The sequence below is a fragment of the Capricornis sumatraensis genome, chromosome 7, assembly GCF_032405125.1.
Source record: "Capricornis sumatraensis isolate serow.1 chromosome 7, serow.2, whole genome shotgun sequence".
In the NCBI taxonomy this organism is placed as follows: domain Eukaryota; kingdom Metazoa; phylum Chordata; class Mammalia; order Artiodactyla; family Bovidae; genus Capricornis; species Capricornis sumatraensis.
Window position 1 is genome coordinate 69,975,118 of NC_091075.1, and position 18,554 is coordinate 69,993,671.

General features: G+C 36.9%; 1 protein-coding gene across 1 annotated transcript in view; it reads left to right on the top strand.

Annotated features, from left to right (window-relative positions):
* The window catches only part of SLAIN2 (SLAIN motif family member 2), a 71,910-nt gene extending 53,568 nt beyond the window's left edge, over nucleotides 1-18,342 (top strand). The window contains exons 7-8 of the mRNA XM_068975388.1: nucleotides 16,089-16,407; nucleotides 17,888-18,342. Coding sequence (XP_068831489.1) covers nucleotides 16,089-16,407; nucleotides 17,888-17,954 — 386 coding nt within the window. The 3' untranslated portion in view covers nucleotides 17,955-18,342. The remainder of the gene's footprint in view (nucleotides 1-16,088; nucleotides 16,408-17,887) is intronic.
* The last annotated feature ends 212 nt before the right edge of the window (nucleotides 18,343-18,554 follow it).

The following is an 18,554-nucleotide window of genomic DNA, read 5'->3' on the forward strand; positions in this document are numbered from 1 at the left end:
AGTTTTGCCTCTTTACTATGTCTTTGTAAGTCTCCCTTAATTTATAGCTCTCCTCCAACTCTTCACTACCCCTTATTGTTTGAAGAAACCACCAAATCACTTGTCCTATAGATGTTCACACAAATTGGATTTTCTGTGATGTCTTTTATCAGGTTCCTCTGTATTTCCTATAAATTGGTAGTTATCTTCATGCTTAATTAGATTCAGTAATGTTATTTTTGGCAAGACTATCTCATTGGTGGTGGCACTTCTTCAGGCAAAGGTGTGTACATTGGGGTTGCCTGTTTCATGTGATATTAACAGGCATTGATGCATAATGCCTATATCCTTACTTTATTAGGAATTGCAGAATTGGGTTTTTCAATTCTAACATTCCTTTATTTAAAATAAAAAAACTAGTATGCAGAGAAACTTTTTCTTATTCTTTGGTAAACCAGCACTAAAGGTTTATTTCAGTGCTTGTTCTTTCCCTTTATTTACCAGTTTGCAAAATAAAAAATTGGCAACCCAGAATTCTCCAAAGATAACCAGTATTTTTCTTTAATATGTGTCATTATAAATGTATAGATTTAAACAAACATTTTTTTATTGTGTTTCAATCTATTCTGGGCATTTTCCCAACTTTGGTAGAAGCATCATCAAGTTGGCGTTCAGGTCTTTTTGACACAACTGTGGTAGTCTTTGGTAAAGTCTTAATAAACTGATATGACAAGATTGGCTCATCTTTTGCATTTCCTGCCACAGACCTGGATTTATTTTTTTTCCAGAAAACCTTGATTTTTTTTGGTAGGCAGTGGAATCTCAGAACCAAAATCTTAGTTATTACTTACGCTCTTTGCTCTCTTGTTGGTCATTGTTTCTAGGTCTTTTCAGTTACCAGACCTGTATATGTGTAGGTTTGTGTATTTTTTAAGATTGAGAGCCTTAATGAGTTCATGCTAATACTTCCCTTTCAAATTTAGGGCTTTAGCCTCTTTTAACTTATTATCTGTCTTTCTTTTATCCTGCTCTGAGAAGCCTATTTCTTGGAAACACAAAGAAATAGAGTATCATGTAACAATTTTTCTCCCATGTTTTACACAGAATCTCCTGGGGATAAATAACATTAGTGTAATACACCATACAGTATGGTTACTAAAAACAGCTTATAGAACATTTCCCATATATAACTATTCCATATTCTCCTTTATGCCTCATTTAGAGATAGCTCTACATTTAAATAATATCTCATGCTTACTACCAGTCTGTTGATATTGTCTCACCAGTCAGTTTGCTTATTTAAAGCTTATCCTCTAGTAGATTCCTTCGGAAGGAGTTATGGGAACAATATCCATTCTCTCATTTTTTGCATGTTGGTAACAGCTTGTTTGCTATTTTTATATTTGAAAGTCAGCTAGATATGAAATCTTTGGCTCACATTTTCTTTCCTTGAGTATCCTAAATATATGACTCTTATTTTTTGTCAGGAATAAAGACTTGTTTCTGTTACAATCATTTGATATTTTTATCTAGATGTCCAAAGGTTTTTTCTTCTTTTTAAAGGTCAATAATTTATGAGAATGCATCTCTGTGTTGGTTCTTCTGAGTTGATTTCCCCAGACTTGTGATGTGTTATTTCAATTTAAAGTTGCAGAGATTTAAAAATTTTAGACAAGTTCTTTAGAATTGTAGTTTTCATTATTGTGTCCTTTTGCATTGCTTTTCTCTTTTTGTGGGTATTCTTGTACATATAGTAGGTGTTCTTTGCCTTTCTTCTATATTTGTTGCCTTCTCTTGAATCCGTTTCATCTTTCTTAATTTCTTCTTGTTCTGTAAAAGTTTATTTTCATTGTTTATTTCTCTTAAAGCACTCTGTTGTGTATGGTGACTCTTGTTCCTTCCATCTTAGACTTCACTTTGAAATGATTTATTTTATGTCTAATTCTTTTCTGTGTTCCACCATCTCACTTTTGAATGTTTTTCATTATTTATTATCTATGTTCTTTTGTAGCTTGTAATTTTCATCTTTGTGTGTGTGTGCACATCAGTTTGGAGAAGGCAATGGCAACCCACTCCATTACTCTTGCCTGGAAAATCCCATGGATGGAGGAGCCTGGTAGGCTGCAATCCATGGGGTCGAGAAGAGTCGGACACGACTGAGCGATTTCACTTTCACTTTTCACTTTCATGCATTGGAGAAAGAAATGGCAACCCACTCCAGTATTCTTGCCTGGAGAATCCCAGGGATGGGGGAGCCTGGTGGGCTGCTGTCTGTGGGGTCGCACAGAGTCGGACATGACTGAAGCGATGCAGCAGCAGCAGCACCACCACCACCACATCAGTTCAGTTCAGTTGCTCAGTCATGTCCGACTCTTTGTGACCTCTTGGACTGCAACATGCCAGGCTTCCCTGTCCATTGCCGACTCTCAGTGCTTGCTCAAACTCATGTCCATCCAGTCAGTGATGCCATCCAACCATCTCATCCTCTGCTGTCCCCTTCTCCTCCTGTGTTCAATCTTTTCCAGCATCAGGGTCTTCAGGGTCTTTTCTTTCTTTCTTTTTTTTAAAATTTATTTATTTTTTTACTTTACAATATTGTATTGGTTTTGCCCTACACTGACATGAATCCGCCATGGGTGTACATGTGTTCCCCATCCTGAACCCCCCCTCCCACCTCCCTCTCCATCCTATCTCTCTGGGTCATCCCAGTGCACCAGCCCCAAGCACCCTGTATCATACGTCGAACCTGGACTGGCAATTCGTTTCACATGTGATAATTTACATCTTTCAATGCCATTCTCCCATATCATCCTGCCCTCGCCCTCTCCCACAAAGTCCAAAAGACTTCTATACATCTGGGTCTTTTTTGCTGTCTCGCATACAGGGTTATCATTACCATCTTTCTAAATTCCATATATATGCATTAGTATACTATATTGGTGTTTTTCTTTCTGGCTTACTTCACTCCAGTTTCATCCACCTCATTAGAACTGATTTGAATGTATTCTTTTTAATGGCTGAGTAATATTCCATTGTGTATATGTACCACAGCTTTCTTATCCATTCGTCTGCTGATGGACATCTAGGTTGCTTCCATGTCCTGGCTATTATAAACAGTGCTGCGATGAACATTGGGGTACACTTGTCTCTTTCAATTCTGGTGTCCTTGGTGTGTATGCCCAGCAGTGGGATTGCTGGGTCCTATGGCAGTTCTATTTCCAGTTTTTTAAGGAATCTCCACACTGTTCTCCATAGTGGCTGTACTAGTTTGCATTCCCACTAACAGTGTAAGAGGGTTCCCTTTTCTGCATACCCTCTCCAGCATTTATTACTTGTAGACTTTTGGATCGCAGCCATTCTGACTGGCGTGAGATGGTACCTCATTGTGATTTTGATTTGCATTTCTCTGATAATGAGTGATGTTGAGCACCTTTTCATATTTTTCTTAGCCATCTGTATGTCGTCTTTGGAGAAATGTCTGTTTAGTTCTTTGGCCCGCTTTTTGATTGGGTCGTTTATTTTTCTGGAATTGAGCTGCAGGAGTTGCTTGTATATTTTTGAGATTAATTCTTTGTCCGTTCAGATGAGTCAGTTCTTTGCATCAGGTGGCCAAAGGATTGGAGTTTCAGCTTCAGCATCAGTCCTTGTGATGAATATTCAGGACTGGTTTCCTTTAAGATGGACTGATTTGATCTCCTTGCAGTCCAGGGGACTCTCAAGAGTCTTCTCCAACACCACACTTCAAAAGCATCAATTCTTCAGCGCTCGGTTTTCTTCATCATCCAACTCTCACATCCATACATGACTGCTGGAAAAACCATGTCTTTGACTAGATGGACCTTTGTTGCGTATGCATGGTAGACATATTTGGCAAGATTTCACCATTAGTAGAAGTATTATTCTATTCTTTATTTTCTTATGTTCTTTTTTTTCATATAATAGCTTTATATGAAATTTGGCCTCATTCTTTCTGTTGTTTATTGTTCTGTGAAATTGGTTTTCTAAACACTTAGGGAGTTTTAAGAGTTTCCAATTTATGGCTGTAGTGCTCCCTCTTCTGTTGTTTTAGGGAACTGTTCGAAAATAGGGCTATTTCTTTTTTGAGGTTTCTTGCTTTTATTCCCCTCCCTTATTTTAAAATTCATTCTTTTAAAGTGTACGCAAAAAAAGGGTAATACGAGTAACCCTTGAACAACATGGGTTTGAACTGTGGGTTCACTTCTACCTGGATTTTTTCACTATACACATGTGCTGCAATACTACACAGTCTGGAGTGGCTGGATCCACAGGTGCAGAACCATGCATACAGAGGGCCAGCTGCAACGTTATGTGTGGATTTCCACTGTGCAAATGGTCAGCACCTCTAACTCCTTGAATTACTCAAAGGTCAGTTCATAGGTTGAGCAACTGTTAACCACTGCCTGATTTTAGAAATTTTTATCACCCCATAAGAAATACAGTGCCTCTTAGCAGTCAGTCCCCATTCCCCACTCCTAGGCACTGGCAGCCACTAATCTGCCTCTGGATTTGCCTGTGCTAAACATTTCATATCAGTAGAGTCATACAATAGGTGATCTTTGCAGCTGGCTTATTTCACTTACCGTAACATTTCCCAAGTTTATCGTATTTAGCATGAATTAGTACTTTGTTCCTTTTTTATTGCCAAATGATAGCCCATTGTATGGACACAAACCAGTTTTGTCTATCCATTCATCAGTTGGTGGACATTTGAGTTGTTTCCCATTTTGTACCTATTGTGAATAATGCTGCTGATGCTGCAGATGTGTGTTGGTAGCTTATTTATTATCTATCAGTGTTTTTGTATATATGGAAGAAAAGCTAGTGAAGCCGATCCTCACAGGTTTCTTCTGCCTCTATGTTTAATAAATATTTTCTTTATATGCTTAAAAAAATAATGGCAAGTACTGTATACTAATGAAAGAAGAAATCAAAGGTTTTTTTAATGATTACTTGTCAGCCATAAAAAAATTAATATACCTTGGTGTCATATCTTATAAAACCTGCATAGAATAGTCCTGCAAATAAACTTTCTGAGTCGAGTTGAAAATTAAAATGTTAAAAATGATATTTTAACTTTTACTCCCAGAGGTGTTTCTCATTTGTTATTACCAGTCTGGGAATCAGGAGACCTGGATTCAAGGCCTCATTTTCCTATTTATTTGGTCAATTGATTTCTGTGATTATGGCAATTTTCCTTCACTGTAGAGTGGAAGGGTTGTACTAGATGGTTACTACCATCTCTTTTAACAAGGATTCTTTAACTTTGTAATGAGAGAATCATATTTACTTCATCTCTATGGTTTTTAGTAACCAGAAATTATTTTTTTTAAGTCCTTATTATGTCAGTAACCTGTTGCCCATCATTTATCGTGCGTAGATCATTGAGGGGCTGGAATGAGTAGTGTAACTTGGATAATTGACAAGGAAGTATTTTTGTTCTTCTGTATTTATTAAAATAATTAATTGAATGGCATATGTGTTTTAATAAATATTTTGTTCCCCATTAGTCTTGGTGGCCAATGTTTGGCATTATGTGTGTTTTTATTGCAAACTATATATTTATTGGACATTTACATATCTTTTAAAAATTATACAATTAATGTAATTTGTAGTTTGGTTGACACATGACCAAAAACAACCACTTGATATGTCTAGTTTTTATATTGCAAGATAGTGTTTAATGTTGTGATCGATTATTTGTAAAAAATTCAGTGAATATTTATCAAGATAAATACAGTATACAGTTTAATCAGTTTCTGTTTTTTAGAGTTAAGTGCCTGCTGAATTATTTAAGCCTTAAATAGAAAATAAACAGATTTTTATTAAATGCTTATTAAAAGACAAAAATGAATATTTGAAAAACAAGAATCCTCATATCACCCACCATTCCATTTTAGAGATGACTCTGACACCACAGTTAACATTCTTAGTCATGTCATTTTTATAAATAGAATTCTAATTCTTGCTTGGAGCAGATAACATTCCTTCATTTTGTGCCTTGGTTCAAGTGTAATTCTTGATATCCAAAATGAGTAAAGAGAAATTATATCCTGCTGTCATAATTAATTTGGGCAATAGAGCCTAATTTACTTAATGCCTATATTTTAGTCAGTGTATCAGAACAGCCCAGGAGACTGTCCTGAGTGGCATTGTTGAATATCTTCCAGAGAACTGAGCTGCAGCAGGCTGAAAGTCACCATATTCCCTGGGTATGGGAGGCATGGCTATGATTTGTCTTATAAATCCTGTAATATTTTACATTTTATCAACAGTTTGCTTATACATTACTCATTTGATCTTCACAGCTAACCTGATATTTGCTGAAACTTGTTTTGTTAGATTTACATCTGTGTATTTGTTTTTCTCTCTTTTGGGGTGCAGTGCAAATGGTATTGCATTTAAAATTTATATTTCCATACACTTACTGCTGGCATATAGAAATATAATCGGTTTTTATATGTTTATCTTCCATTTTGTGGCTTTCCTGAGCTTAGAATTTCTGGAAGATTTTATTTTTTATCTTTTTTTTTAGATTCCTTGGGATTTTCTGTGTAAACAATCATGGAGAGAGGTTTTTTTTCCCTAACCCGTTGTTGTTGTTGTTCAGTCGCCTAGTTGTGTCTGACTCATTGTGACCCTATGGACTGCAGTACTCCAGGCCTCCCTGTCCCTCACTATCTCCTGGAGTTTGCCCAAGTTCGTGTCCACAGCATCGGTGATGCCATCCAGCCATCTCATCCTCTGACACTTTCTTCTCCTTCCGCCCTCAGTCTTTCCCAGAAATGTGTTAGGTTGGTGCAAGAGAAATTACAGTTTTGTACTATGACTTTTAAATCATAACTAGGCTCAAACACATCTTTATTAATCAAAATAGGAACCATTACGATAGACACAATTTTGCCAATGAGAAATAGGTTTGCTTATTCCTAGAACATAAAAATCTGTGCTTTGGGATTTGATGAACTCTGGAAAGCATTTTCTGCCTCCTGTGGTTGTGGAACCATTTTCCCTGCAAAAAGTTGTCAAAGATGCTTAAGGAAATGGTAGTCGATTGACAAGAGGTCAGGAGAATATGGCGGATGAAGCAAAACTTCGTAGCCCAATTTGATCAAGTTTTGAAGCATCAGTTGTGTAACGTGCAGTCAGGCGTTGTCATGGAGAAGAATTGGGCCATTTCTGTTGACTGATGCCGGCCGCAAACGTTGCTGTTTTTGTTGCATCTCATCGATTTGCTGAGCATACTTCTCAGATATAACAGTTTCGCTAGGATTCAAAAAGCTGTAGTGGATCAAACCACAGCAGACCACCAAACAGTGACCATGACCTTCTTTGCATGCGAGTTTGGCTTTGAGAAGTTCTTTGGATCTTCTTCTCAGTCCAACCATGAGCTGGTCGTCATCGGTTGTCATACAAAATCCTGGTTTCATCATACATCACAATCAGATTGCAAAATGGCTCATTGTGTAGAATAAAAGAAGACAACCCTTCAAAATGACAATTTTCTGATTTGCAGTCAGTTCATGAGGCACCCACTTACCAAGCTTTTTCATCTTCCCAATTTGCTTTCTCTGCCAAACAACCAGAGAATGGTCGACATTGAGACTTAGGCAACTTCTTGTGTGGTTAGTTGTAAAAGGATTAGCTTCGATGGTGTCTCTCAGTTGGCATCTTCCAATCGATGGTCACTATGCTCCTCCTCTTCAGTGCTCTCGTCTCCTTTGTGAAACTTCTTGAACCACCACCGCACTGTATATTCGCTAGCAGTTCCTGGGCCAAATGTGTTGTTGATGCTGAGTTGTCTCTGCTGCTTTATGACCCATTTTGAACTAAATAAGAAAATCACTTGAAGTTGCTTTTTTGTCTAACATCGTTTCCATAGTCTAAAATATAAAAAACAAGTAATAAGTCATTAGCAAAAAGCATAAAGCAAGAAATGTGCGTTAAAATGATGTGTAACATAACCACCTTTATTAAGAATCTATTACAGTATCAAATGGCAAGTTTCAACAATGTAAAAAACCTCAGTTATGTTTGCACCAACCTAAGTCCATTGTTTTCTTTTCTTCTTTATTGCACTCACTGGAACTTCTAGCACTGAGTTGCATAAGAGTGATGAGAGCATATATCCTTACCTTGTTCCTGATCTTAGAGGGGAAGCATTCAGTCTTTCCTCATTAAGTATAATGTTCAGTTCAGTTCAGTCGCTCAGTCATGTCTGACTCTCTGCAACCCCATGGACAGCAGTATGCCAGGCCTCCGTGTCCATCACCAACTCCCAGAGTTTACTCAGACTCATGTCCTTTGCATTGGTGATGCCATCCAACCACCTCATCCTCTGTCATCCCCTTCTCCTCCCACCCTCAATCTTTCCCAGCATCAGGGTCTTTTCAAATGAGTCAGTTCTTCACATCAGGTGGCCAAAGTATTGGTGTTTCAACTTCAGCATCAGTCCTTGCAGTGAATATTCAGGACTGATTTCCTTTAGGGTTGACTGATTTCCTTTAGGGTTGACTGATTTGATCTCCTTGCAGTCCAAGGGACTCTGAAGTCTTCTGCAACACCACAGTTCAAAAGCATCAATTCTTTGGTACTCAGCTTTCTTTATAGTCCAACTCTCACATTCATACATGACTACTGGAAAAACCATAGCTATGACTAGACGGACCTTTGTTGGCAAAGTAATGTGTCTGCTTTTTCATGCGCTGTCTAGGTTGGTCATAACTTTTCTTCCAAGGAGTAAGCGTCTTTTAATTTCATGGCTGCAGTCACCATCTGCAGTGAATTTGGAGCCCAAAAAACTACAGTCAGCCACTGTTTCCACTGTTTCCCCAACTATTTGCTGTGAAGTGATGGGACCAGATACCACGATCTTAGTTTTCTGAATGTTGAGCTTCAAGCCAACTTTGTCACTCTCCTCTTTCACTTTCATCAAGATGCTCTGTAGTTCTTTGCTTTCTGCCATAAGGGTGGTGGTATCTGGATATTTGAGGTTATTATTATATATTGTTTATATTGTTATATAGTGTAAGTATAATGTTAGCTGTAGATTTTTTTGTAGGTGCTCTTTATCAAGTTGAAGTTCGTATTCCATGTTTTTCTGAAAATTTTGTCATGAATATGTGTTAAACTTTGTCAAATGCTTTTTTCCATCAATAGGTGGGCTCATGTAATTTTTCTTCTTTAGCCTGTTACTGTGGAGGATTATGTTGATTGATTTTCAAATATTGAACTGTCTTCGCATCCTGGAAAAAACCCCACTTGATAATGGTGTATAATTTTTTTATATATCACTGAGTTCTTTCTGTTTATATTTTGTTAAGAGTTTTATGTCCATATTCCTGAGGGGTATTGGTCTTCAAGTTTCTTTTTTGACACTGTCTTTTTCTGTTTTGATACTATGGTTGACATTTCATAAAATGAATTAATTATGATTTATTCTCTCCTCTTCTCTTTTCTGGTAGAGAGTATATGGAATTGGTGTTAATTCCTCTTTAAACATTTGGTAGATTTTTTCAGTGAAGTTGTCTGTGCCTGGAAGTTTCTCTTTCAGAGGATTTCGAGTTATGAAATTCAGTTCAGTCAGTTCAGTTTAGTCGCTCAGTCATGTCTGACTCTGCGACCCCATGGACTGCAGCATGCCAGGCCTTCCTATCTATCACCAACTCCCGAAGCCTACTCAAACTTATGTCCATCGTGTTGGTGATGCCATCCAGCCATCTCATCCTCTGTCGTCCTCTTCTCCTCCTGCCTTCAATCTTTCCCAGGAGCAGGATCTTTTCTAAGGAGTTGGTTCTTCACATCAGGTGGCCAAAATAATGGAGTTTTAGCTTCAGCATCAGTCCTTGCAGAGAATAAATATTCAGGACTGATCTCCTTTAGAATTGGCTGACTTGATCTCCTTGCAGTCCAAGGGACTCTCAAAGTCTTCTCCAACACGACAGTTCAAAAGCACCAATCTTCGGCACTCAGCTTTCTTTATAGTCCAGTTCTCACGGCCATACATGACTACTGGAAAAACCATAGTTTTGACTAGATGATCCATTGTTGGTAATCAGTTTCCTTAATAATTATACAGCCATTCAGTTTATCTGTTACATACCAGATGAGTCATGGTAGTTTGTGCATTTTGAATGGTTGGTTCTTTTCATCTAAATTGTCAAATTAACATGTGTAAAATTGTTTTCAGTACTCCCTTGTAATCCTTTTAATGTCTCCAGGGTCTGTCGTGATATCCCGTTTCACTACTGATACTAATACTTTGTATTTTCTCTCCTTTTTATTTTGTCAGGTTTGTCAGTTGTGAAAGAACTCTCTATTTCATTGATTTTTTTTTTCTGTGCTCTTCTATTTTCAGTCTCATTAATTTTTGCTCTTTATTATTTTCTTCTGCTTGCTTTGAGTTTTTTTGCTCTACTTTTTCTAGGTTTTTGAAGATAGGAACTTAGATTACTGACGTTAAGACTTCTTCCTAATCATGACCCACAAACTTTGATATTTTGTATTTTAATTTTTATTCAGTTTCATATATTATAAAATTTCTATTCAAGTGTATTATTTGGTTTTCAGGTGATTTTTAAAATCTTTGTTACCTTTTAGTTATTGATTTCATTGTATTATGATCAGAGAAAGTACTCTTTATAATTTCAGTTTTTTAAAAACTTGAAGTTTGCTTTATGGCCCAGGGTGTACTCTATCTTGACTTGGCTTCTGTGGACACTTAAAAAGAATGGATTTTCTCCTGTTGTTGAGTGGACTGTTCTGTTGATATAAATGTCAATTAGATCCTATAATTGGTGGTGACGATGTTGAGTTTTTACATATGCTTGCTTATTTTCTGTCTAGTTCCATTAGTTGAGAGGGAGATGTTGAAATCTCCAGCTATTGTGGGTTTGTCTATTTCTCCTTTCAGTTCAAAGTTTTTCCTTCACATGTTTATAGCTGTCTTTAGTATGTACACATTTAGGATTGGCTTGTCTTGGTAATTTGACCCTGCTTTCATTATGTATTACCCTGCCTTGTCCTGTGTAATTTTCTTTTTAATTGTCTGATGTTACTGTAAACATCATGCTTTGCTTTTTGTATTGTTGGCATGATATATCTTTTCCATCCCTTAACTTTCAACCTCCCTATATTTTTATATTTGAAGTGAGTTTCTTATAGACAGCATAAAGTTAGGTTATATTTTAAATGCATTTCTACCAAATCTGGCTTAATAATTGGTACAGATGGGCCATTTACGTTTCGTGTAATTATTGATATGCTTAAGTCTGCCATTTATTTGTTGTTTTCTGTTTGTTTTCCCTATTTTTCATTTATCTGTTTTCTTTTTCTTGCATTCCTGTTGGTTACTTGAACATTCTTTGGAATTCCATTTTGACTTACAGTGTTTTTTCCCTTTCAGTTTTATTGAGATGTAATTGGCATACAACACTGTATATATATATAAGGTATACAACATAATGATTTTGATTTCCATACATTATGAAATGATAGCCAATTAAGTTTAGTGAACATCCATCATCTCATGCAGCTGCAAAACCAAAAAATCTTAAGATTCACTCTTTTAACAACTTTCATATATAACATACAGCGGTTAATTAAGTTCTATCAATACATTATATCCCTGGTACTTACTAGTCTTATAATTGGAAGTTTGTACCTTTTGACCAACTTTGTCTGATTTTCTCTCTCCACTATGGCAACCACAAATGACTTAAATGTAGTGTTTTTGAGTGCATATATTTGCATAGTTATTGTAGTGGCTGTATTACATTATATATGCATAACATCATATATACATATCAGTATCTCATAGTTCAGTTGGTAAAGAATCTGCCTGCAGTGCAGGAGACCCTGGTTTGATTCCTGGGTCGGGAAGATCCACTGGAGAAGGGATAGGCTACCCACTCCAGTATTCTTGGGCTTCCCTTGTGGCTCAACTGGTAAAGAATCTGCCTGCAGTGAGGGAGACCTGGATTCGATCTCTGGGTTGGGAAGGTCCTGTGGAGAAGGGAAAGGCTACCCACTCCAGTATTCTGGCCTGGAGAATTGCATGGACTGTATAGTCCATGGGGTCACAAAGAGTCAGACACGACTGAGTGACTTTCACTTCACTTCACTGTTGATGTTATCATTTTATCAGTTCAAGTATGTAAACCTTACCTTTTTTCCTGTATCTTTACCCTCACCTTATTTGTAGTTGTCTTAAATATTTACTTTAATATTTCCAATGACATTAATATTACAAATTTTTCTTCAACCTGCAAATATAATTTTGAAAACTCAAGGAGAGGGAAAGCCTGTGTGTCTGCCTATATTTTTGTTTACCTTTTTCTTTCTTCCTTTCTGGTATTCCAGGGTTCCATCTTCTTATCATTTTCTGCCTGTTTATAGAACTTGTTCAGCTGGGTTTTTTTGGCAGGGTGGTGGGGAGGAAATGGGTCTGCTGCCCACACATTGTCTAGGTTTTTTTGTCTTGAGAATGTCTTGATTTTCCCTTAATTTTTCAAGGATATTTTCTCTGGGTATAGGATTCTGGGTTGACATTTCTTTTCTTTCAACTCTTGACAAATTTATGCCACTTTCCTTCTAATCTCTGTGGGTTATGATGAGAAGTCCACTGTTATTAAAAATTCATCTTCCCCTGTAGGTTATGTGTTATCTCTCTCTCTGACTTCAAGGTTTTTATTGTGTTTCATGTTCAAAAGTTTAACTGTGATGTGTTTTGACATGGATTGCTTTGGATTTATCTAGTTTAGTGTTCTCTTAGTTTTTTGAATCTGCAGGTTTATGTCCTTTAGCAAATATGGTGAGTTTTCATACACGGGAGTCATTGTTTCCCACTATACTTTTTGTCCTCTCTTTCTCCTTTCTTCCTAGTACTCCAGTGACATACAGATGTAAGCCTGTTGTAACCCTACAGGTCCCTGAAAATTCTGTTCATTTCTTTCTTTCTTTTTTTCTATTGAACTATAAACAGTTGGTTTACAATGCTGTGTTAATTTCTGCTGTACAACAAAGTGATTCAGTTGTACATATATATACATTTTTAAAAATTCTTTTTAATTATGGTTTTATCACAGGATATTGAATGTAGTTCCCTGTGCTATGCAGTAGAATCCTGTTGTTTATCCATTCTATATATAATGGTTTGCCTCTGCTGATCTGAAACTCCCAATCCATCCCTCCCCCGACTTCATTCCCCCTTGGCAACCACAAGTCTCTTACCTGTGTCTGTTTCTGTTTCATACATAGGTTCGTTTGTGTCATATTTTATATTCCACATGTAAGTGATTTATGGTATTTGTCTTTCTTTTTCTAACATATTTCACTTAGTCTGGTCATCTCTAAGTTCATCCATGTGGCTGCAAATGGCATTATTTCATTCTTTTTTTTTACAACTGAGTAGGATTCTATTGTGTATATGTAACATGTCTTGTTTATCCATTCATCTGTTGATAGATATTCAGGTTGTTTCCAGGTCTTTGCTATTGTGAATAGTTCTGCTATGAACATAGGACTGCGTTTATCTTTTTGAATTGTGGTTTTGTCTGATATTTGCCTGGGAGTGGGATTGCTGGATCATATGGTAGATCTGTTTTTAATTTTTTGAAGATCCTCTGTACTGTTTTCCATAGTGGCTGCATCAATTTACATTCCCACCAAAAGTGTAGGAGGGTTCCTTTTTCTCCACACCATCTCCAACATTTATTATTTTGTAGAGTTTTTTATTATGGCCTTTCTGATGGGTGTGAGGTGATACCTCATTATAGATTTGATTTGAATTTTTCTAATGATTAGTGATGTTGAGTATCTTTTCATGTGTGCATTGCCCATCTGTATGTTGTCTTTGGAGAAATGTCTATGTAGGTCTCCTGCCCATTTTTCAATTGTTTGGTTGTTTTTTGCTGTTCAGTTATACGAGCTGTTTGTACGCCTCATTTGTAAATATGTTATACCATTCTTTAAGTTGTTTATTCATTTTGTTTATGGTTTCCTTTGTTATACAAAAGCTTGTAAGTTTGATTATGTCCTATTTGTTTATTTTCACTTTTATGTTTATTGCCTTGGGAGATTTTTTTTTTAAGTCTGTTTTCTCTCCACAAGCCACAGGGTGCAGCCAAAAATAATAAGAAGAATAGAATTCCTAAAGTTTTTTTTAAAAAGTTCTATCTAGCTCTTCAGAAAATCTTTATTTCTCATCTCATGTTTATATATTTTTTTATATCCTTAACCTTGTATGTAATAGTTTTTATAAACTATTACAGTAGTTCAGTAGCTCAGTCATCCCTGTGACTTCTTAATCTGTTTCTCCTGACTAATTTTTAGCCTAGTTTTGGTTATCACTTTACAGTTTCTTTATATGTCTACTAGTTTTTATTGGTTAGTAGACATTGTGAAGTTTTACATTGTATGCTGGATTTTGTTATCTAATTTTAAATAGTGTGGACTTTATTCTGGCAAACAGTTATTTATAGATTAGTGTGATCCTTCTAGCAGGGATCAGCAAACATTTTCTTAAAGGACCAGACAGTAAATATCTTAGGATCATGGGTGATATGGTCTCTATTGTAACTGTTAACTACACTTTGTAGCTGGAAAGCAGCCATAGACAAGAAATATAAACATATGAATGTTGCCATATTCTAATAAAACTTTATTTACAAAAGCATTTTAGTTTCCCATGAGTGGTAACTTGCTGATCCCTGCTTTAGTGGCTTTTTGTTGAGTTTTGTTAGATTGGATTTAGAGTCGTTTTAGTCTAGAACTAGTTTATATCTTTTAGAGTGTCCCCTGATTGCCCTGAATATTTGGCAAGGATTCTCTGCTCTAACTGGTTGAAACTCAAACGTATCCTAGTCCTGTATAAGCTTTGGAAACTGTTCAGTTTACTACGTGCCTTCTTTGCTCAGTCTTATGGAGCTTTACTTGGTGCATGCACAGCTCAATATTCAGGCAGAGGTTCAAACAGACCTGAGTTATAGAGGTCTTCTGGAGCACCTCCCTCCTCTAAGGTGCTTTGCCCCTCAGATTCCAATTTTTGTCTCCTCAATTTAGCAAGATAATTTTGATATTCTCTGGATCCTCCTCCTTATTCTATAATCCAAAAAATCCACTGCCATCCCCTCCCCCAAAAAAGCCTGAGAGCTCATCGCATTTATTTTCCTTCTCTCAGGAATTACAGTCCTGTACTACCTGTTGTTCAATATTTGAAAATCGTTTTTATTTATCTTACCCAAATTATAGAGGTGCTTATAGCAGGAGGGTAAGCCCTGTTTTTGTCAACATGGTTGGAAGCTCCTATTGTGGTTTTAAAATAAGTATATTGATTTCATTCCAAACTAGATTTTCTGGGGATGGTGCTTGGGCCCCTCTCCCCTCCTTTTAATGTTCCTTGGGATTTTGGTACATAGTCTTATTTTGACAAAAATTACTTCAATTGCACATTTAATTCTTTTGTGTATCATTACTTGTTTTAATAATGTCTTTTAACTACTTAGTAGAATTGACATTCCAGCAAAACATACCATATCTATCCTATGACTTCATATAGTTCTTGATGTGCCCCTAAATTTTAACTTCCCTACTTGCTGAAGCACAGTAGAAGCAGGTTCAGTTTCTAAATTTTAAGTTACACTGTGGATGAGAGAGGACTTACTTTCCAGATACTTCATAACATGTTTACATGATTGTTTCTTTGAGGGGAAAGTGTGTTTGAAATTCTAGTCAACCATCTAGTAGCCAGCACTTTTTTCACCTCTAGAAGGTGGCTTAGGTTGGTTGCCATGCTGAAACAGAATGCTGCAGTGTCTTTTCCGTTATTGTGGATTCCTAGCTGACCTAGTTAAAAATTAAAACACTGTTATCAAGGATAGTTACAGTCCTCTGAGTAAGGACTTGGTTACTTAAGAGCTGCTAGTGATCTTTATGTAAATGTATATATTACCCCAGAAATATTCTTTACTCCTTGCATTTCTCTAGAGTGAATTTTCAGGAATACAGATGTACTGGTGCCCAGTCATAAAGCAGCAGTTTCACTTGCACTTGATTTCCACTGAAAACATTGATTTTTCTTTGCCATTCTGCAGTACCTTCTCCAGGTAAATTCCGCTCCCCTGCAGCACCGTCTCCTTTGGCTCTCCGGCAACCAGTAAAAGCATTTAGTAACCATGGCTCTGGTTCTCCTGGTAGCCAAGAAACAACACAGCTCATGCAAACCACTTCCTCACCTGGGCCTCCCATGGTTCAGAACACAGCCCCAGCAAATCCTCCTAGCAATATCAACAGCACTACTCTAACCAGACCTGCAGGGACAACTGTGATGAGAAGTGGCTTGCCCAGACCCAGTGCCCCTTCTGCTGGGGGTATACCAGTGCCTCGCAGCAAACTTGCACAGCCTGTTCGCAGGTAAGTGGCAAATACTCTGTTTTGACCTTCTTGAGTATAGGAAAGTGGGTAGACGGGAATTACCTTCAGTTCTGATAGTGAAGATCAGGAGTCCTAGTGGGTTCCCACTAAAATCATTAAAATTTGAATAAAACATTACTTTCAAGAAATTCTCACTTGGGACATTGGGGTATTATATCACTTTGATTTAGATTAAATTTGCCCAGATGCCTGGTATGATCAAGCATCTTGGTGAATTCCTAGGAAAAATTGTTAGAACCACTCCATCTAGTTGTGGTATTTGTTCGTTTTGAATATAATGATATTCAGTAAAGATATTAAAAGCATAGTAGAACCTACAATGAGATTTAAGATAAAACTTTAGCTGTCAGGTCTGAGTGTGTAATCCAGGAGGTTGGTTTTCAAATCTCACTACAGTTCAGGATCTTCTGTGGAATTTATGTAAATATAGAGGCCTGAGTTTTGCCCACAAAGTAGATCTGGTGTGAAGCCCCAAATCTGTAGGTATGCTGTTTTTAAATTTGTTTGTTTAATCTTCAGATGATTCTGAGCCTACCAGATTGGGAGTCACGTATATGTAGTCATATCTGTACCTTTCACATATGGTGGTAAGGAATGTGCTTACCACCGTCATTAGGTGTTGAATGTGTTAAACTTGAAATATTTATTTGCATGAAAAAAGTGCTTTTGTGCCTTACGCATTGAAACTGAATTAACCATACTTCTCTTATTCTAAGATAATATATTACACTTTTGAGTTCAGTAGAGTACAACAGTTTTTCAATCCCTAGGTCAGGATGATCCCTTGGAGGAAAAAATGGCAACCCACTCCAGTATTCTTGCCTGGAGAATCTCATGGACAGAGGAGCCTGGCGGGCTTCAGTCCATAGGGTCGCAGAGTCAGACACGGCTAAAGCGACTTAGCACGCACATGCACACCTTACTGAATTTTTACTATAGCATTAGACATATAGGTACTGTTATTATGCCTATTTTTCAGAGAATATTAAAATTTAATGAAGTTAAGTAATTTGCCTGAGACTTCAACTAGTAAGACCTACAGTTCCAAGTATGTCTGACTTCAGAGTCCTTTTAAGCACTATCCCATTTTGCCTCTCTAACGATGGTGACACTGTGCCACTAATAACACATTCATCAGTTTACCCCTCAAATAAGTAAGTAATAAGTTTTGGTGATCCATTTGGTTGGAAAAGACAAGACAGTCTTTTCTCTTACTACAGTGGCTATGTTAACAAAAAAGAGGTTAGTGGAGTTACCTGATGCCCAGTAAAACTTAAAAGTTGTGGACGTGCCTGATGTAGAATGGTTATGCTGATAGCTGTTTAGAGCTTTGATCTCGGCAGTCCCCCGGAACATTGGATTGTGTTGCAACCTACAAAGTAATTGATATGCATGGAAGATAGCATGGTAATGTTCCATAAAACCTTGCAAATCATTCTGTAAAATTGCTTTATTTCAGATCCTTGCCAGCTCCTAAGACCTATGGCAGCATGAAAGATGACAGTTGGAAAGATGGCTGTTACTGACCAGCAAAAACAAGAATGCAGAGGTCCACAGCTTCATGGATACCCCTCCACCAGACTAAAAGACAACTTTTATATGCAGACTGTTCAGATAAGACTCTTGGGATTTATAAAATCCCAGCCCTCTCTGTCTTAATTAGCACAAATTGACAGAGATGATCAAACAGCACTTTAATGACATTTAACATCAGATGTGTTTGGTAATCATACAATCACTCTCCATGGAATCACTTTTAGTTTTATTTAATAGCAACTAAATTGATTTTTTAATATTTGACAGAGGCCAATATCTGGGCAAAAAACCAATGGATGCCAAAGAGAAATGCCCATCTGTAAATGAGAGCATACCTTTGTGCACAAGGTGAATTCTAGCTATCCAAAACTTCACGTTCAACCTAAGTTACTGTATACATAGTATCAATAAATACTTGTGTTAATGAGAACTAATATTCTGACTAATTATCTAAAACGTTTCACTAGTACTCCAGGAAACTAGATTGAGATGGAGGGGGACAGGGTGGGAAGAAACCTGGGCTAGAGATTTAAAACACAATACCTAAATTTGGGAGAATCCTAGAAATTATTTTTGCAGATTCATTAGAA